This window comes from Neurospora hispaniola, assembly GCF_033458365.1.
Source record: "Neurospora hispaniola strain FGSC 10403 chromosome Unknown B0T23scaffold_6, whole genome shotgun sequence".
Classification (NCBI taxonomy): Eukaryota; Fungi; Ascomycota; class Sordariomycetes; order Sordariales; family Sordariaceae; genus Neurospora; species Neurospora hispaniola.
In genome coordinates, this window is record NW_026944411.1 from 873323 (window position 1) to 899391 (window position 26069).

The 26069-nt window shown below is 51.4% G+C and overlaps 8 protein-coding genes and 1 non-coding gene across 9 annotated transcripts; 6 read left to right on the forward strand and 3 right to left on the reverse strand.

The window, feature by feature from the left end:
* Positions 1 to 25: 25 nt before the first annotated feature.
* Positions 26 to 1162, reverse strand: B0T23DRAFT_384117 (uncharacterized protein). Its single transcript, XM_062837452.1, has 2 exons — positions 508 to 1162; positions 26 to 443 (listed from the first exon to the last, which is right to left on the reverse strand). Exons 1-2 carry the CDS (start codon positions 820 to 822, stop codon positions 327 to 329), a joined length of 432 nt encoding a protein of 143 aa, XP_062690579.1. The 5' UTR covers positions 823 to 1162; the 3' UTR covers positions 26 to 326.
* Positions 1163 to 2422: 1260 nt separating this feature from the next.
* B0T23DRAFT_187034 (uncharacterized protein) lies at positions 2423 to 3256 on the forward strand. Its single transcript, XM_062833154.1, has 3 exons — positions 2423 to 2590; positions 2663 to 2968; positions 3038 to 3256. Exons 1-3 carry the CDS (start codon positions 2579 to 2581, stop codon positions 3125 to 3127), a joined length of 408 nt encoding a protein of 135 aa, XP_062690580.1. The 5' UTR covers positions 2423 to 2578; the 3' UTR covers positions 3128 to 3256.
* Positions 3257 to 4201: 945 nt separating this feature from the next.
* Positions 4202 to 8273, forward strand: B0T23DRAFT_406162 (uncharacterized protein; the record flags this gene model as incomplete). Its single annotated transcript, XM_062839086.1, has 7 exons — positions 4202 to 4288; positions 4409 to 4865; positions 4952 to 5608; positions 5672 to 5783; positions 5848 to 6949; positions 7046 to 8112; positions 8183 to 8273. 7 exons carry the CDS (start codon positions 4202 to 4204, stop codon positions 8271 to 8273), a joined length of 3573 nt encoding a protein of 1190 aa, XP_062690581.1.
* A 1512-nt stretch (positions 8274 to 9785) lies between these two features.
* Positions 9786 to 11262, forward strand: B0T23DRAFT_406163 (uncharacterized protein; the record flags this gene model as incomplete). The annotated part of the gene is made up of 4 exons (XM_062839087.1): positions 9786 to 9828; positions 10278 to 10714; positions 10784 to 11057; positions 11240 to 11262. The coding sequence occupies 4 exons, from the start codon at positions 9786 to 9788 to the stop codon at positions 11260 to 11262; spliced, it is 777 nt and encodes a 258-aa protein (XP_062690582.1).
* Positions 11263 to 11645: 383 nt separating this feature from the next.
* On the reverse strand, positions 11646 to 11741 carry B0T23DRAFT_t288. The gene has a single exon. It is a non-coding gene; the product is annotated as a tRNA-Ile (tRNA).
* Positions 11742 to 12191: 450 nt separating this feature from the next.
* Positions 12192 to 15612, reverse strand: B0T23DRAFT_187131 (uncharacterized protein). Its single transcript, XM_062833155.1, has 3 exons — positions 14924 to 15612; positions 12501 to 14867; positions 12192 to 12408 (listed from the first exon to the last, which is right to left on the reverse strand). The coding sequence occupies exons 1-3, from the start codon at positions 15507 to 15509 to the stop codon at positions 12275 to 12277; spliced, it is 3087 nt and encodes a 1028-aa protein (XP_062690583.1). The 5' UTR covers positions 15510 to 15612; the 3' UTR covers positions 12192 to 12274.
* A 579-nt stretch (positions 15613 to 16191) lies between these two features.
* Positions 16192 to 17336, forward strand: B0T23DRAFT_421703 (uncharacterized protein; the record flags this gene model as incomplete). Its single annotated transcript, XM_062839776.1, has 6 exons — positions 16192 to 16196; positions 16357 to 16453; positions 16516 to 16608; positions 16731 to 16747; positions 16880 to 16976; positions 17078 to 17336. 6 exons carry the CDS (start codon positions 16192 to 16194, stop codon positions 17150 to 17152), a joined length of 384 nt encoding a protein of 127 aa, XP_062690584.1. The 3' UTR covers positions 17153 to 17336.
* A 672-nt stretch (positions 17337 to 18008) lies between these two features.
* Positions 18009 to 20172, forward strand: B0T23DRAFT_187143 (MBOAT-domain-containing protein). The gene is made up of 3 exons (XM_062833156.1): positions 18009 to 19049; positions 19104 to 19965; positions 20026 to 20172. Exons 1-3 carry the CDS (start codon positions 18165 to 18167, stop codon positions 20130 to 20132), a joined length of 1854 nt encoding a protein of 617 aa, XP_062690585.1. The 5' UTR covers positions 18009 to 18164; the 3' UTR covers positions 20133 to 20172.
* Positions 20173 to 22375: 2203 nt separating this feature from the next.
* Positions 22376 to 25592, forward strand: B0T23DRAFT_187192 (uncharacterized protein). The gene is made up of 2 exons (XM_062833158.1): positions 22376 to 23460; positions 23552 to 25592. The coding sequence occupies exons 1-2, from the start codon at positions 22474 to 22476 to the stop codon at positions 25523 to 25525; spliced, it is 2961 nt and encodes a 986-aa protein (XP_062690586.1). The 5' UTR covers positions 22376 to 22473; the 3' UTR covers positions 25526 to 25592.
* The last annotated feature ends 477 nt before the right edge of the window (positions 25593 to 26069 follow it).

The following is a 26069-nucleotide window of genomic DNA, read 5'->3' on the forward strand; positions in this document are numbered from 1 at the left end:
TTGCATGACGCGGAAAAGTTGGGAATAACACAACAATATGCATAAATACGAAGAGGTATACGCCCCTTTGAACGACTATGTAGTCCTTGCCGTTCAGACAACATGAAATCCCTAACCATTACTGATCCCATGTTTCAAAAGGTAACGCGGAAAAGGCCACCTTGAATGTCAAAGGTGTTGTTCGTTTAACAAAACGCTGTTCGTTGTATTACCTGCCGCAATACCTATCCCGATGCTGGCGATGCCCCTAATGACAACAATGCCTGGTTGTTGCTCGTGTCCCACCCAAAACAAAACAAACAATTGTCATTTTCCCTCTCCATTATCTACCATTTTTGCCCTGGCAAGCTCGCACCCTTTTTCTTTAGGATCTCCTCCTCTTCTGCCTGGATCTCTGCATCGATCTTGGCACCTCGGGATGGCTCGTTGCCGTGATCCTTTGCCTGTCCACGATTAAGGAAATTAGCCTGCCTGTTTCCCACGGTTGTTGGATAGAGCTACACCTACGGGGAGTGTTGGGTCCTTCTTGTGCAACTGTGTCTCTCTGCTGTCCTGATGCGAGTCGTCGGCGGCCTCTGCTGCGGCCAGACGGTTCTTGATTGACCTCTCGTCCTTGGAGTCCATGTTGCTGTGGGCATGAGCCTGGCCCTCGTTGTAGCGGTCGGGGGTCTCGATCTCGGACTGCTTCACGTTGCGCTGGTCTCCGGCCTCGTAGACCTGGGCGTTTCCGACGTTGGAGTTCATGTTGCCAGATGTTCTGCTGCTTGGGTGTTGCTGAAACTGTACGTTTGGTGGGAATCTGAAGCCAGGAGTATTGCACATAAACAAATGCTTGTAGTACTGATGTTTGATGATGCTGTGAACGCTCTTGTTCAAGATGAATGCGGAATAAGACAAAGACAACCTGAACTGCGGCTACTTGCTTCTACTTATATTCCCCAAACCTCCAAGACAACAAGAGGGAAGGACTCCTGCTGGTTTGGTCTGGTCATTGGGGTCCACTAACTGTACGTCATGCCAGGACCACTCGGCGTCCACAGTTCACATTGAACGGGGCCGTCTGTCCATCACGTAAAGCTCAGTAGAGGGCAATTGCCCGGATGTATGAATTTTATGATGGATCACAGTTATGGTATAGTACGTAATGATGCGACGCCTCGCTTGCAGTGGGCAGGCGGACAACATCGGGCTAATCGGGTCGTCTTGCGCCACTGGTGCTTCCTTTGCGTGTTTTGGCTTTGGTCCAGTCATTTACGTCATTGATCGACAGGGCGCTGTGGTTGCGGGGAAGCCAAAGTGCGCTAAAGTGTTTGCAGTATTGCATCTTTTTGCCCGACAAACTCGGATAGATCGATCATACACTACTGCGTATAGATAAACAAGATGAATCCAGGCACTAGACTGGAACAACCACAAACCTCCGCCGTGTGTACCTGTACGGTCACAATACAGCGTTTGTGCGCAGCAGAAGGCGGAAGCGGAAGAGATAAAGTTGTTGGTACCATCAGCACCCTGATCGTAATGCTGGGTTACGTGGAGGAAGGGGCGCCAAGGCGCTTCATCGGCAGGCGGGCCCCGCCTGCGGGAAATCCCACTTGTGGGGTGGGGAGTAGAAACTTGGAGGGCATGTCTAATCTATCGATTGTCCAGAGAGTCAAGAAACCTAACCTCTTAACTGTCTAGGTCAACAAGTCGAGACGAAGCGAAGGACACGGCCGGGCGGAAAGAGTACCGGGGTATGCACCCGTGTCATACCAGCATCTTCCCTCTTCTGCTGTGTACAGGTCTGAGGTGAAACTCGACTCGGAACTTGAGCATTGAAACAAACGGGAGCGTGAATCTGGCCATGACATTGATACCTAGGTAGGTACAGTTGGCAGGCAAGATACGTAACTAAAGAAAGGCACTCGTTCCTTCTGTACCTGTAGTCTCTGAAAAGGGAAGCTTCCAGATGAAATCTGCTGTGCCTGTGATTCGATGATATTTCGAACCCTCTGAAACGAAGAGGCACAAATACTCCGACGGCACAGACCCAACGTACAACAGCTGGCTAGGTTGTTGGCAAACAATGGATGGAGGCGTGCTGTGACCTATCAAAGATACCTCTATGTACACTACACTTCTGGCGGCATACAACTTGTTAGCGTGGCACCACCATTTTATGTTATTTAGGTTATTAGAGCTGAGCAACACCGCCATCTTCTGTACAGTACGGAAAACAAAGTTATCGCCACTTTTGCAGTTCACCGCGCTAACTTATGAAATGCTAGCAAAGACGTACACCTCAGTACCTAGAGGTACCCTGGACTAGTTTGAGCTCCACATTTCATCCCGATTGGGCAATCCGAGTTGAGGCTCAACGCCGTCGGCGTGGCCCAAGCTCCCGTCTGAGGGCAGCGAGAAAGCCTGCCTGCCGGGGCAACGCAGGTTTCCATTCGTGGACGTCACCCAGACGATTGCACGGAAGACCTCACGTCAACAACACACTAATCATCAAGATCATCAACGACAGCCTCTCAGTCCAGTCCAAAATATCTTTCACTTTTCCACCCGAGACTGTTCAACATTCAAATCCGCAATGTTCAAGTTTGTAAGTGGCCCGACGTACAGCTGCCGAAAAGCTACATTTCAGCAAGACAGTACATTGACCCGGCAAATGTAGCTCCAGCCCAAGGTGCTTGACACCATCACTCTTTTCCACAAGGCGAGCAACCCTGCATCCATCAGGATTGCCACTCTCCTCAAGCAAGCCGCAGGCTCAGGTGCTGCTGTTTCCGACAATGCGCCCGCCAAGAAGTCTGACTTTGAGCTCAACATCACCGAGGAGGCACCCACCACTGAACAGCTCAGAACCATGTTGGACTATGTGGGCAAGACGGGTATTTCATCCATCATCAGCAATGCCCAAAATGAGACAGAAGCCCTGAAGAAGTTCAAGGAGAACGGTGATAACCTCAACAGGCCCATTGTCCGTCTCCCCCCTCCGCCTTGAGCACATACCTGGGCAGTTTACTGACCAGATTACTTGTCACTGCAGGTGGTTGACTGGAACAACGGCAAGGTCTTCACTGGCGACAACGAGTCTGCCATTCTCAAGTTGTTGGAGGGTCTCCCCAAGAAAAACTAATGCTGATGCGCATTATCCCCATTTTTTTTTCCTTTTTCCAATTCTGTTCTTGTCAAGAAGATACTCCTCTCCTCCCCTTCTGTTATGTAATCGGCATTGTTGTCCGTGCTCCTCTCACCGAAGCACCTTTACTTTATAGATACCAAGTGGTTGAATGAAGCAAGAAGAAGTCTTTCCAAGTAACCGGGCAAGCCTGTCCATGGATGATCGCCTCTTTTCTTTCTTATGACATAGTGAGCGTTATTGGGCTAAAATTGTCATGAGCAAAGATCGAATGAAGGAATATCAGCACTGATATCAATGCATCCACACATTGGACATCTGCACAATGCCATGCCCGCATCCATCAAGAACAAGAAGAAGGAGACGGAGATGGCTAGGCAATATGGCACTAGTCTAGAGGGGCTTGCGGGAAAGGGTTTCAACCAAATTTTTATGTTATCGTCCTGCACAGGTTCGGTACGTTCTTCCCCGTCTTCGTGCGTGGTAAATCCGGGAACGATAATGTCGGGCATGAAAAAAATCGGCGGCAGCATGTTCGACGAATACGTTTGCCGGTAGAATATTCGGGCAGAAGCTCGGCCTCGCCTCATTTTCCGGTCAACAACACTTCACCTCGAAAACAATTCCCCACTCACTCGTGCAGAGCCCGGGCAGTCCTCGAACATAAAACCCTAGCGCTGACCATTTCCCGCCCACCCTTTTTCTTCCTCCCAGAACAACCTTCCACGGTCGCCTGTTCTGTCTGAACACCATCAACATAGGACAGCGAGTCTTTCTACCGTCGCAGCAACTGACCGACAAAGATACTTTCGGTCAACTCGTTGCAAGCAGCCTTCTTCGCGAAGCGCATACCAAGCTCTTGACAAACCGTCACCCCGCCAATGCTGAGCTTGATTGAGCTCCTTCCGGCAACCTTTGCTCGTCGGCAAAGGCCCTTGCAAATCTGATTGATCTGAAAACAAGGTTATTTGTCACCAGGTCTACTTATCTGTCACAGCGGAATCTGGTCTAGGTCGCCAAAAAGCCAGGTTTGCGGTATATCACCCTCCAGCTTAGCCCTCTTCAACAAAAATGGCTCGACACGCTACCCGCCAAGGTGTCCTTGTACTCACCTCCGACAAGATGCCAGCCCCGACCCCAATAACCGAGAAGCCAAAGGTCAGCTTGTACACATACTTACCGTCCGGGTCGAAGTGCGCCTTTTCGCTTCATGCAGGCAAGCCTGCTTTAAAACATGAGTTGCCCGCTCGCGATACACCACGCAATTGGTCTCCTCAGAAGATCCAGGAAGTTGCAGCAGAGATTCGCAGTCTTCAGCCCGATGATGTTGAAGGCATGGCTAATCCTTGTTACTGGGAGGACCTTCACCAGTACTTCCACCCGATCGATCTGTGGTACAAAGGCGCTTCTAACCTCCTTGAGGTGGTCTTCCGACTCCTCAAGGAGAATCAAATCTGCATGTGGGTCGAAAGCTGGCTCACCTGGGAACAAAATCGCTACAGGCTGAGTTGTTGGGATACTACCAAGGATATTATGTCGGTGTTCGGTCCTTCTGACTGGGATAACATCTACGCCCACGGTGTTACCTTCCCGAAAGATTGCGTTGTCTTCTTCTGTGACCAGCTGAAGTACTGGTATCACTACTATCGCAACCCAGACATTATGGCTGTGACCTCCCCAAGCACTATGGCCACCATCCCTCCTGCTGAGGATACACTTCCGCTTGACTGTCAAGGTAAGTTCACACATCACTACTACCCCTTGGCCTTCCTCCTTCGATAGTTTAGCACGAGATAAAGCTTTCGAACTTACTCTTTATAGGCGCTCCCGTAGTATTATATCCCTTCGCACGCGTCGCGTCAGCATCAATCCAAGCCACGGCCCCTGACTTTATCCCTTCGATTAGACGAAGTTCGGGCTTTTGCGACAAACCTGCTGCCAGCGAGGTCGAAATTCCAATCAAGAGCGAGCACGTCCAAAAGGCGAACAAAATACAACACAAAGCGTCAAAGTCAGGCCCAATCCCAAAGTCTGAACTCAGCAAACTCCAAGTCGAGACGGGAATCGCAGGTCCATCTCGCCTTCCTAACAAAATTCCGCAGCAAATGCCAGCATATTCCAAATCCTCTACTACTCTTACTAAGGTGCCCCTTACCGGAATCGTTTTCCCAAGCAAATCTCAGCTTGGAAACGCCAGCCCGCAGACTCAAACTCGTGACCGTATCACTTCTGGCCGTTTTCCTAATCAGCCCGCCTCGGTACCCCAAGCACAAGGCCAACAGAAGAAAAAAGGAACCGACCAGAAGCCCCAAAATGGATGGTCTCACTCGCGGAATGATCCCATACATGGCCCAATCAGGCAGCATCACAAACAAGTTCAGGATAGCAGCAACACCAGCGCTCAGGAACCAGCGGCCAACTCTATTCTTCAATGTCCTAACCTTGGGAAGATGGGTTGTCAGGCCGTCTGGGAACCCTGTGAGTGCAATCCTTGCAGTAGGAAGAATCGTAGTGTTCGTGCTTTCCTTGTCCAAAGAACAGTTTCCGCGCGGAGCAAACTGAAAGCCGTTGAGGATTATCTCCGTCGATTCGGGAGTATTGAAGGCTCCAGAGCCTCATGGAAACCTGACAGTAAGACTATTGCATATGTTACGTGAGTATCTGCATACTTGAAACACACGGAAACGGTTAAATACTTACGCTGACTCGCGATTTAGTTTCCGGAAGGAAGAAGATGCGGTGAAGGCCGTGAAGGTTGGCAATGGTGCCCAAATTCAAGATGACACCGGCTTTTTCCGTTTACAGCTCGAGCACCCTTGGGTCACCAAACACTGGCGGTATCAACCTCAGCAACGCGAGGCTGAAATTGGACTACCACCAACTATGGAAACTGCACAGCTCCATGAGCGCACACCTTCTGTCACTTCTAGCCAGAAGGCTGGCTATAATGGCAGTGGCGGTTCAGCCGGTTTGCGCAATGCCAGAACTTCGAGGCATCCATTTATCGCGGAGACTGATCCCTTCGTCGGAGGAAACCCGACCATTTTTTCGAGTATGCTGGCATCTTCATATCATCCCCATCATCCGCATCACCCCCCTTGTCTCCAGCACCCCCAGCAACTCCAATGCCTTGCTCCTTCGCCCTACAGGGTGCCTGCTCCAGGCAATACTGCTCAGCCCGTCCCTTTCCACCCTGCTCATATGCATTACACCAGTCCTAGCCACGTCGTCCCTACATATCCCCTACCGCCTCCCTTTGGCAGCGGTTTACCAACAGTGCCACCGGTAGTGCCACAGGCACCCCTTCCAGGGCTGCCTAGGACTCATTTGTGGCCACAAGGTTTAAAAATCCCGAATGTTCATCATCAGCCTAGGATGCCGATGGTCTATACCCCTTGGCCCGAACAACCCCCGCATGGACCTCATCCTGGTGGCCCCCATCAACATGGACATATGCCCATTCATCTTGGACAGCGGGTGGGACCGTCGGCAGGACCACGGGCGGTGCAAATGGCCAATCAGTCATCAAATCAAACCGGACATTCACACATTGAGCATCACCAAGGAAAATGTTCACATGCGCAGACTAAGCAACCTGCCGAAGTGTGCTTACTGCAAGAGGAGGAGTTACCATCCTCAAGCACCTCCAATCTCTCTAGCTCCCACAGAATTCCGGTGAGACTACCTTCATCTCGTAGTACATCGCAGGAAATCCGGCTCGAGCAAGAGAGAGCTTCCGCTCCGCAGCAGGGCTCGAACGGCGAAGACCAACAGGCTGGAATCTATCAGGAAGGCAGAGGACATCATGAGACTTACATCGTCGGCGATTAGGAGACGTCGATGAAGTTAGAGTCAGTTGAGCAACTTCAACCCCCCAACAATTGGAACTCGGGACAATCCGGAAACTTGGACGAGAAAACTGGAACAGTGATACGGTACAAATCGACTGGTAGGCAAGTTTTGCCGTCACAATGGTTTGCCCAAGTACCCAGGATCCAAGATAAGGCATCTCCGAGAAACTCGGACTTGACAGATGTTATCCCACCCATGATGGAGCCCGAGGAAGCAGACAAGGAACAGAACTTGCCCGGAAACGGAAAAGGCAAGAAGAAGCCTACCAAAAAGAAGAAAAAGGAGAATTATGCACATCAAGCTGCAAAGAAGGAGTCACAGCTGGCGCCAGTTGTTGTTGCTGACAGCAAATCCACGCAAGCCTCGCAAGATGAGTCTAAAAAGGTGACCAAGAAGAAGAAGAAGCCTGTGAAGAGAGGACCCAGTGCCATTGAGCAAGCTCACGAAATGTTCATTGCTCCTGTCGAGAGCGCGCAGGCTGGGAACACTCCCGTTGAAAGTGCTCGTACCCCCGAGACCACAATAGTCATCGATAAGAACGAGTCTGTTTCTGCTGCTATCATGGCAAAGCCGTATCGTGCTGATGCGGGTGGCTCTCTTCACGTTTTCCGACAGCGTTACAAGCCAGCCATCAGGGATATCTTCAAACCGCACCAAGACGTAAAAGACATATCCGGAGCATCAATTGCAGACAACACAGGGCCAGGCACGACTTCAAGCAGCATTTCTCATGAAACCTCGTCAAAGCGCCAAGATGAGCCAACAGAGGAACAAATTAGGAAGAAAATCCACGGTAGCTTCAGCAATCTCGACGTGGGATTCAACCCCTGGCCACGTGCCCCTTCAGGTGAGGTTTGGAGTCCATCCAAACGAGCTTTCTTGGTGGCTTCCACCTCAAACATGAAGCGCTCAATGACGCCGCAGCTGCCACAAGTCATAATAGAGCCAGCGGTGGATACGGTGACGGAGCACGGCCTGCCCACTCCTACCAAAGTGGCATTTAAGGACACCGTCACGGAACTGGGTCTCAGAGATGAGATTGATGCACATTATAGAGGTACTGATTCGAAGAAGCCGTCGGGTTCGTCGTTTGTGTCGATGGCTGAGACCCAGTACACTACTGTTAGCAGGTGAGTACTTGGTTCTTGTGTTTACTTGTAGGAAAAAGGAACACTGTTAACAGTCTTAATGGGCCCATAGCTACCACAGTGCCCGGTCTACTTTCTCATCAGGAGAAAATACACCTCATGGGACCACGCCTCCTGCCTCGCCTTCAGCCTCGGTTGGTTGATGACAAGAATTACAGTCATATCATATTCGGCGGTTGGGCTAGCATGTTTTCGCAACTTGGTCCTGTTCTACTGAAAGTTTTCGTCTTCATCCTTTCATTTCTGATCTCTTCAGTCTCATTTTCATTTCATTTCTTTTCTTTTCTTTTCTTTACGTATGTATCACATTTGTTCTCCTTTACTTGAGCTTGGGCAATGGCATATCACAGATCGGTGTCACTAGATGCAGGAAAGTTGGTCAATCTTCAACAACAACCACGACGTTTCCCGTCTCGGTACAGTCACCACACCCAAGGTCTCTTTGTCCATCACCCGTTTCTTAGCGGAATTATTCTCTTCATTTTCATAGCATGCCTAGTCAAAGTTCTCTGCTCTACTTTACAGTACAGGACAATCTTAACACTTAGTCTAGTAATAATCCAAATTCCATAACCAACAAAAGTGACCTCACACATCACATCATATAGAAGTGATCATAACCTCAACGGCGAGACACCTTCACAACCTACGCAACCCAGATAGGCAGCCCTAAAAATGCTCATGCATAGTCTTGATCTTTGGAGTTGCGAGAAAAGTGGACTGCAACACAAAACCATAGCAACGCGTTAAACTCGTGTATCTCTGAAATTCAAGGTCAAAGGCCCTAAATTCTCTGCTCGTCATCTTTGACGTGCTGAATGTGCACATACTTGGGTTCAAACTGTCTGGGTTCACAAACAAGTAGGGACTCCTGACCACAAGCTGGAAATGGTGACAATACAAGGACGACTTTTTCTTTAAGCCTATGTGCTGATACAGAGTGAAGGGAAACCTCACTTCAACTAGCCATATATCGTTATCGCAGTGATGCGGCGGTAGAGTGTCAGTAGCTTAGTTTCCTACTAATTTGGATGGGTTATTGATGCAAAATATCTGATGATTATTAGAGAAACAAGAAATTACAAGAGCGTGTGAAGGCTTTTATCTATCTCATTGAGCCTTTGAATGCTTCTCTTTATGTTGTGGCATTGTGTCTTTAGTAAGATGAAGTGCAACGATAGTCTTGGTCGACTTTCCACCATGGCAGTAACTAGACTAGCAACACGAAGTTGCTGAGTTCGTGGAGCGCCGCGAAGAAATAAGAGCCCTTGAAGAGTCATTTCTGAGTATTCGTTGTTCTGATCTAACCATTGTAGTAGTAAAGATAGTCTACGAATATAAGTATGACTGTATTAATTCTCATGCAGTTCTTTCACGGCGCTCAAGATAATTCAACCAAGTTCAGCTCAAATCAACTTAGATCAACTCAGATCAACGCAGATTGACTTAGATCAACCCCAATCGACTCAGCCCAACGTGAATGGAGACTCCAAAGCATATTACAACTCAACTCAGGATAGTTCGCAAATTAGCTGTCATTTGTGTAGAAAAACCCGTTGCATAAGGCCCTTCAGACCAAAATCGTACCCGATTAATCACAATCCATGAGTCCACACTTCCTATTTCGACTAGCTGGCACAAAGAACGGGAACAGCATGGTTATCGCACGTACCTCCAAATTCCACACTCGTGAAGCAGGTGACCCCAAGACCCACGCCATCATCAACTAGCAGTCTAGATCTAGGTTGGTTTCAAAATACAGTGTCTAAAGATTATGTTCGTTGTTTTCAAATCAAGATCAGTTTCTCATAGCTGTTAACAGCTGTCACTTGGAGATTTTAGAGGTATCAACGCCTCTAAGATACTGAGGGTGTGATCCGTTGGCAGTGTTTTCCCCCCTTCTACCGTACCAGCTGTCTCCGTCGGCTCGGCAATGGATCTAAACAGCCCAGCTACCTACCTGCAACAAACTTCATCTCGTCCATAGAGGTAGTAATTCTTATAATTGCCCATTCACATATTATAACCTTTTGTCCTTCTGGTGGGAGGTATCAAATCACCAAGAGCAAAACCCTGGTAAGTGATCGTATACAAGACAACAAATGGTATTCAGCGATACAGTTGCTTCAAATACTAATATCGAACAGGAAAATCCATCCAGATGCCCAATATCGAATGCGACGAGAACAAGGCCGACCCGTCCGCGCTACCCGTGTCATCGCCCGACATGGAACCAATAATTGAAACCTCCGAAGAAGACTTTCAGGCGCCCAAGAAGCGACGACGCATTGAGGAGAAGAGAAGCGAAGCCGCCAACGTGTTCACACCTTACCTCTTCATGCCCGACGACAAGATAGAGGAGAGCAGGACCAGGGACGACCCGCCCGCGCGGCTCGCGCCGCCACCCAACATGTTCATACCTTACGTCTTCGGTGACGAGTCCCTCGGCCAAGATAGCGATGCGAATGAGGACATCGATTACTGGAGGGACAGCCTCTCGCCGAAACAGCGTCCTCGCTTCGCTTTGAAGAAGTTATTGGAGTGTGAGTTCAGTCAGACGCTGGCCATCATCTCCAAACACAAGGTACCGAACATATTACCCCAAAGAAAAAAAAATTGTACCAAAACATAATCTAATGCTTGTAACTCGCAGACCATCTTGCGCCCTCTCTGGCTAAAGCAGTACTGGGTCAGAGGTCAACTAGTCACCTCAAACCTCAAGTGGGAGCGTCAAGCGCATTATACTGGCATTGCTCATTATCTTTTTACGCCGCAAGAGAATGGAGAGAAGACTTGTACCAAGTGTGAGATTGTAGACAACTATGGGCCGTTTGCGGAGTGTGTCGCTGGCGGTCGGGCGGTGCATGGAGGCGCTTGCTTCAGCTGCTATTACAAGGGTGAGGGGAAGAGTTGCTCCCTCCGTATCGGTACGTTGTTCTTCGTCTTCGTCATTATCTTTTTCCTCACTGCTCCTTGATGATATCTTCAAGTCGACAGAGACGCCAGCCGAGGGTGGCCAACATTCATTCTGTCCTGTTCGTTTCTCGATTCTATTACAGCTTTTCAGTGACGCATCAACTGATTCAAGTTATTGCTAGCTCATGGAGAGTCAGAGAAGAAAGCGCGGTATGACCAAAGCGGCGCACCGTTTTCAGCTGAAACTATTCGCAACACTAGCACAAGGGATTTAGAGAAGGCGCTGCGGTGGACTCGGAAGGAGTTGAGAATTCGCGAGGAGGATTTAACCAATTGGGAGCATTAAGCGTATTCATCATATTTCATATGTCTGTTGATGCAGTAGAAGACTTCAACTATGGTCTAGGTAGAGAAGAGTAACAATAATTTGTTAGGACGCGGGTTACTATATGTTTTTCTAACGGCCGTAACGACACGAACAAGAGTGTTGGGAACAAATGATTCCGCCAAAAAAAGAAAAATTCAATTACAAATGTATCGAATAATAGGACTGAACTAATACCCTCGGTGTGTACAAGGGAGAAAAAAATAATGGATTATGCCCAATAACAGGATTGAACTGTTGACCTTCGCATGAACTTGATATCTCGGTGAAGATATTAGTACGACGCTCTAACCAGCTGAGCTAATCGGGCTGTTACATAGATAGCTATTGACACAGAGGTTATTATTGCATTGGTAGCTTGCACCTCATTGTGGTGTTGAGCATGCACATAATTCGTACATTAGATTGTTAACTCGGTTGGAATTGGAGATCTTTGTGATTTCAGGTCATTGTAATTGTAATGGCTTTCTGGCCCAAAGTACGAACTAAGGGATGCCTCGCCTTGAAGCGTGCTTGATGTTGTTATGGCAATATGATGTAATTTCATACGTCGACTTTCTGTTGAGAGAAAGAAGGAGGTGTCAAGCGTCAAAGATGACGCTGAATTGCCCCGTACAATGGCAGAGGACTCCTGGAAAGGCAAGTGAACAGGAGCCATCATCAAAGTCCAGTGTATGAGGAACTTCGGCATGAACCATCGGCCGGGTATGGGTGTGCATAGATTACTTCTTCTACATATCCTAGCTCCCAAAATACAACGCAATACGATGTTGCCTCCCAAAGGGAAATTGGCCGGCTAGGTACCACCCCCTAGATTCATTCGACCTTATATGATTACGGATTTTACATTACCAAGCATTCACCCTCCTGCTGCCTCGAATTTCTGTTGCGAGAAATCTTCTCCCGGTTTCTCGGCCCGTTCTTTCCTGATCGCTTGAGCTCCTCTAGACGCTCGCGGGCTTTGGGGTGGTCTTGGGCTATATCGATGCAGATAGTTGGTTAGTGAATGAACTTTTCTCAATGGATGCGAGGACAGGGTTAGGGTATGGAGAAAAAAAAAGAGACTTACCAGCAGCCCGCCAGTACCACCTCTTCGCATCCTCAAGGTTGGCTGGCACACCGATACCCTCCTCCGTAAAGTAACCCATGGCAAACTCGGCCTTGGCCAGCCCAGCCATGGCAGCCTTTCTCGCCCACAGATACGCCTCGGTATCGTTTTGCTGCAACACACCCTCACTACCAGTAAAGTACCATCCTGAAAGCGCCAGCTCACTCTGATGCTCCTCCTGGGTCGCCGCGCGGCTATACCACATGATAGATAACCGCGGGTCGATCGGGCAGCCGAACAGACCGTACTCATATGCAGCGCCCAGACGGAATTGGCTAAACTTATATCCCAGCTCGGCCGCCTGCTTGAACAGGCTGAAGGCGTACGCCTCGTCGCGGAGGATAACGTCGTCGGGCTCAGCGCTGGCGTACAGGAGTGCGAGCTCGTGGAGGGCGTGCGGGTTCTCGGTATCGGCGCGCTCGGCGGCCCGCTTGAGCCAGCTGATGGCCTCCCGCCTGTTCTTCGGCTGACCCAGCAGTCCCTTGAGCAAGATCATTCCAACCTTGTACATGGCGGGGGTGTCGCCCAGCGTCGCGGCGCGCTTATACCATTGGATAGCCTTGATGGGGTCCTTACGGGTCCCGCCGCCCTCGTCGTTGCCGATCTCGCAGCAGACGGCGGTGCGGTAGGCTGCTGCCGCGTGGCCGAGCTTCGCGGCGGACTGGTAGAGCGAGAAAGCATGTGCGTGGTCGGGCTCAGAGCTGAACAGCCCACGGCCGATGCTGTCGGCCAAGAAGAACATGGCGTCTGGGTTGCTGGCCTTCTCAAGCTTGCGAAGAATCTTGTGAGCGTCAACAAGGTAGCGATCCCGAGAACGAGCGCGAGCCTTGGGGTCAGGCAGATTTGGAACCAAGACGTCTGACGCTTCGACTAGTTTCTTAGCAAGCCGAAGAGCAGACTGTTGATCATTGAAATCGTTTTTGACAATGGCCCGCAGGTGCTCCAGTTCTTCCACAGTAACTTTGGGCTCGACTGGTTTCGTGGGAGGGGGCGGCGAACCAGGACCGCTTTGCATCGGCTGAGGACCAGGTTGATTGTTGAGAGGGGGAGGAGCAGGCATACTGTTCATAGCAGCCTGGTAGTTCCTGACTGGAGGGGGCCTGTCATTCAAATTGACCATAGAGCCGGGCATCTGACCTGGGCGTACTGGAGCAGGATGCAATGGCAAATTGTCCGAGTTATACGGTCCCTGAGGGGGCGCAGATTGCCCGGGTCTGTATGGTGCTGGGTGAGCAGTTATACCAGCTCCTGGTGGCAGTGGCCCTGGTTGACCATTAGGGGACGGCCTGTGAAGACTGTTCTGACTTTCAAGCGAACCACGCGGGCCCCCGGTTTGTTGTTGCATCATGGGTACCGGGGGCATATCACCTGCCATTTCAAATACAGCCGTCTGCGAATTTCGCAGGTCAGGTTGAGACTTGGCCCGAGACATCTCCGGTAGGCGGCCAGGCCCACGTTGAGCTTGGTGCTGCATCTGATTAGGCTGCATGTGCTGGTCAAAAGAATCTTTATGCCTGTGAGGGGAAATGGCATCAAAGTTTGGGCCGTCTGATTGAGCTGGGTACCCGCCGTTGCCAGTAGGCTCATAATAGTCCTCGTAGTAATCATCGACAGGACCGGGTTGCTGCTGTTGCTGTTGACCTCCATAGGCTATGTCTTGTCGGTTCCCGTACCCTTGGTCGTAGTTGTTTTGTGGTAGTGGAGGAACTCCATGGTCAGACAGGTAAACCCTCTGCGGTGGCGCCCGTGCACCTTGAGCCGTGTTTGGTCTCTGTATCGCGCGTCCAACAGGACCATTGTAAGGGACACTGTCGCTCTGGTGCATGAAATTCTGCGGCGGGGGCTGAAAGCCCATATCATCTCTCGCAGGCATGGTCATACTCCGCCCAGGTGGACCAAAACCACCATCCTGAAAAACCCCAGGCTGACCAAAGTCCGAGCCAGGAGGAGGGCCTCGCCACTGATCTTGAATGTCCTGTTGAGGGCGGTATGGCTGAGGCGGTCCCCTTTGCGGCCCTCCAGGTCCTGGTCCTCCATAGCCGTCTCTAGTATTAGGACGCATCGGCCCTCCATACCCGTCCCTGGTATCTGGGCGCATTGGTGCACGTTGCGGTCCAGTACCATTAGGCCCAGGAGGTCCTCTTGTTGGTGGCCTCTGAATCGAGAGATTCATCCCATCCATTTGCGCTGTAACATTGTCCATATCAGGCCTTCGCTGCGCTCCCGGAGGGCCCCGGAAATTACCACCGCCAAAACCACGGTTTTCAGGACTCAGAGGGCCGGGACCGGGACCCGGACCGGGGCCATTCATGGGTGGTCGGTGGTTCGCTGGAAGATTGTCAGTGAAGTCATTTGGAAAGTCTATGTGCAAGCGTGAGACCCACCGCTGGGATCTGAAGCCACAGCTCGATCCGGAGGGCCTGGCCTCCCACCGGGGCCTTGGGGCGGATAACCCCGTCCCGGGCCCGGAGGGTAGCCGCCACCACGCGGCGGATAGGGAGCTGGAAGACCCCTGCCGTTGTCTGCAGGAGGACGCATCGGACCAGCGGGCCCGGCTCTGCCACCTTGCATGGGTGGTCCACCTCGGCCGGGGCCGGGACCGGGAGCAGCAGCTTCAGGAGGGGGTCCATTGCGGCCATTGGGCCCGGGAATAAAGTAGTCTTGCTGAGGGTAATCCTGCGCTGGCGGGCCTCTCTGGTAGTTTCTGTCATCATATTGTCCACCGTAACCTTGATCTTGTCCTCCATATCCCTGATCATAACCACCCCCATGGTCATCGTAGCCGCCGCCATAGCCATAGTCTTCCTGATATCGGTCGTAGTGCTGCTGAGGCGGCGGCGCATTGTACTGCTGTTGTGGCATGCCAGGTCCAGCGGTGTATGCGCGCTGCGGCGGTCCTCTAGGTGGCGGTGCTTGACCGCCGTACTGGCGTCCTCCCGGCCCTCTTTCGTACCCTCCACTGTATGCCATCTTCCTATGCACTCAGGACCTGCCTTATGCGCCGCGTTCGGAAGCAAGATGACGGTGACGGTCTATGTCCGCATGCAGGTGCAGCTCTTTCGCACAAAGGGGGAAGCGATCGCGCCCGTTCAAGCAAAGAAGCGAGGTGTATGTATAGTCGACTGTGTTCGAGAGTTCAATATACTCAATAAAGGATTATAATATTGCTTGTGTCGAATGGTACTGCGAAGTCGTTGGGCCGCGAGGGGCAACAAGGTTCGGGACCCGTTCCGGGTCAAGCTGTGCCGACCACAAAAGAAACGACCGTCTGTTGAGCCAAAGTCGTCGGCGCCCGGGAGTGCAAGCGGGCCAAGTGAAGACCAGAAAAGGCGGGTATCGAAGAATTGGGGAAAAGGGTACGGTCGGTAGGAGGGACAGAAAAACAGGAAGGAGATCCCGTGAACACTGTGACGGCGATCAAATAAAGGAACGGAGCGAGTGGACCGTCCGCTACTTACCGTCCGCTACGGTTGGGCCGGCTTAGCAGTGACAAAAAGAGGAAGAAAAAATGGGTCGTCGTTAGTTGAATTTTATGTTGGGCACATCTGATACACCCATTCATATCAAGGGAAATGTGAGGATAGCATGATGGCACGACAACTGTTAACGCGTGTTGTGAAAGGGAAGGAAGTTGCATTCCCGCCGGGCAACAATGTCGTACGTACACTTTACTCGATGGCAATTGAGGCCGCGAATGGAGCTCAAGGGAACTCAGGTCCCCCTCCGACCAATGTCCGGGATGGAATCAGGCGTCTAACGGGCAGCACCCGACATTAACACCTTCCCTTCTGCAAACTCGCTACTGTGACGCCTACAGGTACCCGCTTGTTAGCGAGGGGCAGCCGCTGATGGTCGTGCAGGACAGCTGCGACAAGGATGGCCGGGGCCCTTTTGAGAGGCAGCCGGCCGGAGGGGTGCGTGCCTGGTGGAGTGCCGGATGCCTTCCAGTGGAGTTACATTGATGGATGGGATGCAGTCAGGGACTCTCAGGGACTCTCAAGGGTCTGGGGAGGGGACGATGGGCCAGGGGTCCAATTACAGAATGGACACAACTTGGAGTGACTGGATGGTGAGCTGCGCAGCCAAACCCCCGCCGCGTATTGGTAGGACATAGGGCAGCACTGTCCCTCCTTGATGTATGATGATAAGCTTGATTGGCATCTGTCTCAATGATCTGTTACATGTGCCTAGAGTAGACCTCTCGAGAAGTAGGTTTGACGGTACTGTAGAGGTAGCTTCCATATTCAGTGCTCGGGTCTGGAGGGTGGCAGGACGGGGGAACAGTCTCTGGTCCAGGACCTGCGTATACTTATGTGACCTTGTGTACACTACCTACCTAGCCAGCTCATCTGCAGTTCCAGTTCGTCTCCCAAACACCTGCAACTTGCCGGGCTGAAAAAGATGAAACCCTTCAAGGCGCTTATATGTGAGCGTAATGTACGTTCAAAAGTAAACTGGACTGGCAAGAACTTGATTTGAACCCCCTTGGAATGGCTTCGGTCAAATCTGGTGATCTCTTGCTTGGAACTGACCCGCAGTCCGAGCCGAGGAAGGTGTTGCAAGATGGGACCCGAGAAACACGTTCCCGCCCTTATGTTGCGGCTCTGCCGTAAAGATCACCCTTTTCGCCCTCACAGAGACAGGACAGGACAGGACAGGACAGAAAAAAGCTGAATGCAACTCTACAGGAAACGGGCTGACATCAGGTTTGACGAATGATATGTACGCAGGCTTCCGTTCTCCTGGATGTACTAGCAGACGTGCAAAAGGGGCACGGGTCACTCAGGGGTATCTCAAACATGGAACGAAGCAGCGGACAGAGAGTAGACTTGCCAGTTGCTCTGCCGTTGCCACTTGTAGTTTCTGTTTTGCTCGTCGACGCTCAGGCGAAGTTTGGAAGAAGATGTCTTCCTTCTTTCACGAACGACTCCCAGACAGATTTGTACCATTTCGTGGGACCAGAGTCTGGACCGTTGAAACCACGCAGAGAACCAGGCAAAAAGGGGACTAGGTTACCTAGGTTTGTCTTCGTTGTAGTGTATCTTCCACTCAGTGACAAGCGGACAGCCAACAGAATGGACGCCGAGGGAGAGCTCAGCCAGGGACTCAGGGGCAACACACACGTGGCTTGGGCTGACACAGCCCCACGCCAGCTGCTACCAACTGCAAAGTTACAGCGCCCCTCTCTGGGGAAATTGGAGCTACCTAGAACAACTACCCATTTGTTATCCATGTCGCTCGTCGTATCGCTTGATTGAATAGTTCAAGGACAGCTCTCCAATACGAACAACGCCACAACCATTAAGCGGTCAATATCAAAGTAGGGACTATTTATATCCAGGTCTACTCAGGATGCTCATTGACTCGCAGGCTTCCCGCATATAATCGAGCACACTATCGGACAGCGTTTGCGCCGAGTCAACACCAAGCCAAGCCATCGTGAACCTTGAAGGACCGATCTTACCCAAGACGAGGTCAACCATCATCTGCGACATCGAAAAAGATCACACCGGATGAAAGAACCTTGAATCAGTGACGCTTCGAAGTAAAACACATTTTTCTCGCGACTCCCACGTCATCAAAGCTCGGTTATGCTCTGAAGTGCGGCGCATCTTACCTTGGAAGATGGGAGGAGGCATCCTCGGCTTCGTTCGAAGCATATACCAACTAGACACGCTCGACACACGATTCACAACACCTTCGTCCGTCCCATACAAGCTTGCGGCCGAGGCGAGAAACGATCCACATGGAGCACAAGAGGGCGGCTTGAGCAAGGGGAAGAAAGCAGAGAGATCAAAATGGAGCACACCCGAGTTCTACCTATACTACTTGGTGTTCTTGGTTGCGATTCCTTACATGTTTTGGGTTCCTTTTGAAGTGTCCAGGGAATCCGACCCAAGGTACCCAAAGTTCCAGCGCTATCTGTCAGACGGCTGGATGCTGGGTCGCAAGGTTGATGTATCGGACAGCCAGCTACGAACGATTAGGGGAAAGATCCCGCATATTTTTGGACTACTCGTTGTGCAGCCGCTCTTGCGCCGAGTTTGGAAGCTATTCAAGCCCACACGACTTGAGCCTGGTGCCTCTGAAACATCACCCAGAGCTGCCGAGGCACGGCTAGAGCAGCGCATATCGTTTGATGCCTTCTTTGGTGCTATTCTCCTCACAGCCCTCCACGGAACCAGCGGGCTTAAAATCCTAGGTCTCTTGTGGTTGAATTACCAAATTGCAACTAGGCTCCCGAGAAAGGTTGTCCCATGGGCGACATGGATCTTCAACCTCTACATCTTGGTGACTATGAAAGTCTACGATGGTTACAGATTCAAGACGTTCGTGAACTTGATTCCCTTTGCGCCAGACAGCCTGCTTGATCTTGCTTCTTGGATGGACAGCCAACAAGGACTCCTGAACCGGTGGCACATTCTCTTCAACATCACCATTCTCCGACTGATCAGCTTCAACCTCGATTATGCCTGGATGACGGACAGACAGAGCGGTAGCCCCATTGAGGTACGAATTCTTGGGCTTACTTTCCAAGTTTGCGCTCATGCTAACGCACCAAAGAAGAAGCAACTAGACCCTGCCAGCCTTTCCGAACGCGACCGTGTCGGCACTCCAGCGCCCAAGAGTAACTACTCCTTCCGCAACTACTTCGCTTACGCCATCTACGCCCCGTTGTACCTGGCCGGCCCGATCCTGACCTTCAACGACTACATCTCGCAGTGCCGATACAAGTCCGCCAGTATCGAACTTTCGCGCACCGTCAAGTACGGCATCCGGTGTCTGCTCGTACTCCTTGCCATGGAGTTCGTGCTGCACTTCAATTATGTCAACGCCATCTCCAACGCGCGGCCTGACTGGTCCTCGTACACGCCCGCCCAGATCGCCTTGCTCTCCTTCTTCAAGCTGCACATCATCTGGCTGAAGCTGCTGGTTCCCTGGCGCCTCTTCCGCTTCTGGGCCCTGGTGGACGGAATCGACCCGCCCGAGAACATGCTGCGGTGCGTGAGCGACAACTACAGCACTTTGTCCTTCTGGCGCTCCTGGCACCGCTCCTTCTATCGATGGACGCTCCGCTACATATACATCCCGTTAGGTGGGTCCAACTTTAGGACGCTTGTCAGCTCGGCATACTCGATTATCACGTACCTGGCCGTGTTCATGTTCGTGGCCATCTGGCACGACGTGGATTTCCAGCTGCTTGTGTGGAGCTGGCTCATTGTCGCGTTCTTCCTGCCCGAGATCGCCGCCGGTTATTTGTTCCCGCGCAAGAAGTGGGAGGGCAGGCCGACGGCGTACAGGATGCTGTGCTGCGTGGGCGCGGTCGGAAACGTGTTGATGATGATCAGCGCGAACGTAGTGGGCTTTGGCGGTGGGGTTGATGCTATGAAGGCTCTTTGGGAGGGCCTGTTTAGGGGGTTGTCTGGTATGTTGCTTCACTGCTTGCTTGCCTGACTGGACTGGTACACTAACTTGCTTCGTCTAGGCATCTCTTTTCTCACAGGCTCATGCATTGCCCTGTTCGTTGGCATTCAGGTCATGTTTGAGATCAGGCAGTCGGAGTTGAGAAAGGGCATTAACTTGAAGTGCTGAGTGGTATGTGTGGGTATGCGGTCCATGATTGTTTTATTTCAGGTGAAAATGTCATTGTTTGCAGTATATAACCACGAGTTCAACAGGATAGACGAGGATAGATGTACTTAGGAAGCAAATACAAGTGGAGTGTCAAGATGGTTTTTTCTTGGCTCCTGAAAAAGAATCCTTTGTGTAAAGACATGTAAGTATATCGATGGTGTTCTTTCGTTTGGAGGGGCTGTGTGCCGTTGACCTGAACGTGCCAATGCCATCATGATACCTGCCCTGGGGTTGCTACTCTACGTAGTTAGCACTCTTGGGAAAGGGGTCTCGAGGACCTAGTCCAGGGTCCCCTGAGGAGAAGGCAGGTGATATCCAATTCCTATTTACAGCGCGGCAATAAGCCCTTTCGGGAAGCGGAAAAAATTGGGTCAAAGCTGGTTGTAACTGCCCTAAGGAACACTTTTTTTTTTTTTTTTTTTTTTTTTTTTTTTTTTTTTTTTCTTCTAATCTTTATTAGAGCTCCATTGCATTGCGGCTATGCGCACCAAGCTGTTATAGAATTTGTACGTACTCCAGATTGGCGCATATGATGGCGGTAATGAAGCAAACTTACAATGGAACATCCAAACCAATGCACGTAGTAGCAAATCCGTCTTATATTATAGCCCAATTTAACTGGTGGTTATATGAATGAATGGATGAAAACGACTGCAAGATAAATGTGGAAATGAAAGTCTGGCCGAACAAACGTGGAATTGGCCGAGGAAGAGACAGCAACCGAGCTGCATACTTTTGCGAGGTTGGCTCCTTCCTTGTACTGCATAGGCGCCGGGAAATGTAGATCCCCAAAGCGGAAAAGAAAACGAAGGCAAAGCGGGCATGCCCAAGAGCCTCGAGGGGGGGACTCGACCTGACCTCTCTGGCTGAAGGCAAAGTACGGAACTGCTGTTGGTTCTCTCATGTGAGTCCAACTGAACTAAAAGTAGATGTTCCGTGATATTTGCTGGTCGAAACCGACGGGGATATGACAGTGACAGTGCTCGCTCACATGTGGAAAAGAAAGTCGGAATGTCCAGTGTCTGATCTCCAGGGGCACGGTTGGCTTCTCACAGCTGCATCCAGTTGCATGTGCCCTGGAGATACCGGACCAATCTCGACCGGACAGCGTCTCCCATTGCAGTCACCCAGCTCCAGGGGCAGGGACGGCCCAGGGACCGCGCCAGGAACCGGACGGGAATGCTCGATGGGGCCCGGCCAGATGCTCCATTTTCGATAGACCTGGATTCCCTCCCCTGGGTACTACTGGCTTGCCCTCCGCTCTCATTCGACGCCGGCTCACCTGAGCTTCATTTTATTTTCCCCAGCTTTTCTGCTATCACTGTTTGCCGGTGTCTAGGCAAGGACATTTTCCAGGCGCCATGGGTCGTCAGCTCTCAGGTAGTGCTATGAAATTCCTCGCTTCGCTTGCGAACTCGACCTGTCTTTGTTCTCCTTTTCACCAACAACTCGCGATTGAACTGTCCATGCCTGGACGCGACCTGTGAAGCGCTTCTTCCTTTTGCCGCGTCCGTTACGCATTCCTTGAAAGTTCCAAACCACTTAGATCGGATGACGACTTGACCGCCGTGCGTCTCACCCACAACCACCAAACACGCCAACAACGCCATAAAGACCGACCATTACCCGGAAGGACCGTGATTTACACCTCTGCCGATCTGACCCCTCCGATTCCCACCCTGATAGTCCTGATAGTCCTGATAATCCAGCTCCCGCCGCCTTTTGCCGACAACTGGACAGCCCAGAGCCCACCGCCACGGCATTCCTTACCTTACGCTACCTACCTTACACGTAGTACAGCATCGCGGTTCGACATCAGGCACACGGTCCGGTTCGATATCGCGATTGACGGGAAGGCGTTCAATCCGAACTTCAGGCTCGCCCAGTTTCCACTGCCGACCCGCCCTGTCCGTGTGACAGCTGCACTTGTCCCACTGAAGGAGGGTCCTCAGCTCGCTGAGATTGCGGGTACCTGCAGCACTGAGTGCATCTGCAGTGGGTGATTGCCAGCGCCGGCCCGGTGCACTGGCTTCGTTCGGCCTGGCAGATCCGTTCCCAAATTGGCCATTCCCTTCGACGGGACGTTTACCGTGCCACGCCATCGTCTATACTACACCTCCACGCGTTCATCCCACACGCTGCCGTCGCTGTCGATCGCCGCCACAGAGAAGTCAAACGAACCCCGTCGCCTGCGAGGCCCATGGGAAGCTCGCAGTTCGGGCTCCTCATCGGTGCTATTTTTGATTGCCTATCTCAAGTTTGAACCCTAGTGATTTTATCCACACCACCAGTGCCTATCATGGGCCGATCGTCACTCCTCAGTCCGGATGGCCAGTTTCCCATCGTCCTGATTCCGGATAATGAAGGGACCGAGGACGCAGGGACAGCCACCAACTCGGACGCAGAACCAACCGAGTCGTACAGGCACAGAAAAAGGTTAAACTACGGGAACGAACGACAGCAGCGCCAGCAGCCGCAGCCACAAGCGCAACCGCGACCACCACCAGCGCCCCGTCATCCCATTCCGTTCATGCAAGAAGCCTTTGCAGAATCCCTATTCGAAGCCACCCAGGGCGGTGCGACCCCAAAACCCAAACTGCGTACCGGCGACGCCAAAACCCGTCGGGAGCAGTTGTTGGAGCAAGACAAGTCGGCCGAGCCCCCAGCGGCCCAATGGCGCTATCGTCCGGGGCAACAAACGCATGAGCTGCGTCGACTAATGTCACAAATCTCCTTCGGCGTTTATCTTTTGCTCAACGGGATGGCAAACAGTCAGATGTCGGTCGTGACAATTCTCCAAGGGCATATTGACGAGGTGGATGAGTTTCTGGAGACGGTCCTAGAGGATATTGGCCTGGCAACCAAAGATTTGAACGAGCGTATCATTCATCTAAGGTTGCCGATGGATAACATGGAGTTTTTCGAACGGATGCTGGAGGATCGCAACTTTCGGCTTAGAATTATCGAAGGAAACGAGAAAATCGAGCATATCGTGGCCCGGACACAGGTCGCCCTTCAGCAAATCATGAATGATATTACCGAAGGACTGGAGTCTACGCGGGATTTTACTATGTATCTGGCGGAACAGCAGCACGGTCGCTGGCGGAAAGAGCGCCCAGACGTAATCGACATATTTGATGCAATGAAGGGAAATACCGATGGGTGGTTTCAAGCGTTTATGGACTTGGAAGAGAAGGGCAATGCTCTAAATAGAGTAATTGTCCAGTTGATTGGCATCATTTCCGAGATGGAGCGGAGGGCGGGTGAAGTGAGCCGAAAGACACGAGTGAGTGTCCTCTATCTATAACGTCCTCTATCTATAACAAGGATGCTGCATTCCATTCCAAATGCCTTTTGTTTTGCTGACATCCTCCCAGTTTACCATCGAGCCTTTCACATCACCGCGTCATAGCCCCCATGCATCCGACGCATCCTCGGTTACAACACCCCCGACGTCTCCCATCGCCAAAACTCCGAATACACCCCCTCGCTTATCGTTGCGGCTCAGTTCGATCGTGGAGGGCAAGCAGTCGTCGCCAACCTCATACTTCGACCTAAAAATTACTCGTACATCTACGCATTCAACGTCAATGGGTATCCCACCGACAGTCCAATCGAAGGAGATCACAGAAGAGGAAGGCACAGTGGCGAATAGTGCAAATAGGTCTTCAACAGAATTGGAACTTCCAATACAGTCTCCGCCCCCGCCAGCCCGAAATCCTCACCGGCTCTCTAAGCCCGCTCCTTCTCAATCTGCGCTACATCAGCTTGAGACAGCTGAGAACAGGGAAGAAATCAACGAGGAGGAGGAGGAGGAGGAGGAAGAAGGAGAAGGAGAAGAAGAAAAGGATGAAGAAGAAGATGATGACAATGAAGAAGAAGAAGAAGAAGAAGAGCCGGTCTACCTCCTTCAACCCAAAACGTATACACCACAAACATCACCTCTTCCCTCTCCTCGCGTGTTCGACCGCCCGAAGCCGAAGGATGAACCGGTCAGCTGCAAGCCGGAATTACCGGTGCCCATTATTGGAAAGCCGAAGGAACAGACATTGGAGGCGAAGGCGTATAGTCAGGAACCGACATTGGAGGCAAAGGTCTATACTCAGAAACCGACATTGGAGGCAAAGGTGTATAGTCGGGAACTGACATTGGAGGCAAAAGTGTATACTCAGAAACCGACATTGGAGGCAAAGGTCTATACTCAGAAACCGACATTGGAGGCAAAGGTGTATAGTCGGGAACCGACATTGGAGGCAAAAGTGTATAGTCGGGAACCGACATTGGATGCAAAGGTGTATACTCAGGAACCGACATTGGAGGCAAAGGTGTATAATCCACGTGCAGCACAACCCCAGCCTAGGCCACAACCTTCGAAGCCAACGTTAGCTCCGGCTGATACGAGAGATTCAAGACCAACTTCAAAGCAAAGCCACAGGACGATACCAGAGTCACCCCAGTTGAGACCGCAACCTTCGAGGCCCAAATTGGCTCCAGTCGAGACAAGAGACTCCAGACCAACATCAAAGCAAAGCCACAGAATTTCGCCGGAATCATTGCCAGAGGTTGTAGTCCATCCTGGGCAAGAATCCTCATTCAGACGACGAGTTTCACAGAAGACGACACCGCCGGACTCAATACATATACCTCGACCCGACTCACCAGAATATCGAGACTCGTTATTCCCAACGTCCAGAACGTACCATACATCAGATTCTGCTTATGGATCGGACATGGAGCGACCACATGTCAACTCAATTGCATCATTCGATACAGTTGCCGACTTTCCGCCGCCACCAGCACTCATGCACCCCGGATTTGTCTCATCACCTCACTCAGAGAGCGGAATGCAGTTTTGGCGCCCTGTTCAGGCGAGCCCGCACTCTCCTTTGCAACAAAGACCGCACACTTCAGGAACCCAGTATAGCGCGCAGGGGCAACAATCGGCCTCATATCAGTCGCCGTACCAGTCCCCACAACAACCACTCGGTCACCTTCACCAGGTGCCGCCACGGAACCTCCCTTCTGCTATGGGCATGAGCGTGAGGAGCAACATGACGACAGGAACGACAGCGAGCCAGGAGACCAACAGTGGAAAATCACTGAAGAAAAAGCGAAGCGCGTTTGGGTGGCTGAAGAAGGCGTTCGCGCTGGACGAAGAGGAGCGTGCCGCTTTTGAGGCGAGAAGACAGATGGAGACGAGGAATCTCTACTATGATGGTAGAAGTGCCCAGTTCTTGGACGGGAAACGGATACAGGCTCCACTGCCTCGCCACCCTGGACCATACCAGCATGGGCCGTATCAGTCTCAACAGTTTCAGCAGTCTGGGCAGTTTCCTCCCGGACAGTTCTGAGATCTTGAGGGAAAAACGAAGGAAAGAAAGGAAAAGACGGAAAGTGGCAGGCATGAGGCTGGCCATCCGGGGCTAAGGAACCCAAGTCCATATGTGAGGAAAGCAACTTTGGTTACTTGTAAAGGTTGCTGGATTACTGTGACCTCATTGAGCGGCAAACGAGACGGGCATCTTCACACTTGTTGAAGTTGAAGGAAAAGGGGAAAGATACCAATTGCATGGCGCGGCGTGTTAGGCGACTCTTACATTTACTTTTTGCCCTTGTATAAACTTGTGTTCTACTTAATTCTTGGTCGAACATGCAACTGATTTGTACCTGCACGTATCTACGGCAGCACTTGTTGATCGCAAGTTTGAATAGCCCATGGCGTTTTGGTTGGGTTATGGCTGCCAGTTTGCTTCCATTATAACTGAGGCTCGAGCGAGCAATGGTAGAAGTTCGGGATACGATCGGCTACAGCTGTGGGGTGGCCCGGGATTTCACGGTTCTGTTTAGTCACTTTTGCAAAACGCGAGTTTTCCGAGGAAACAAATAACATTATAG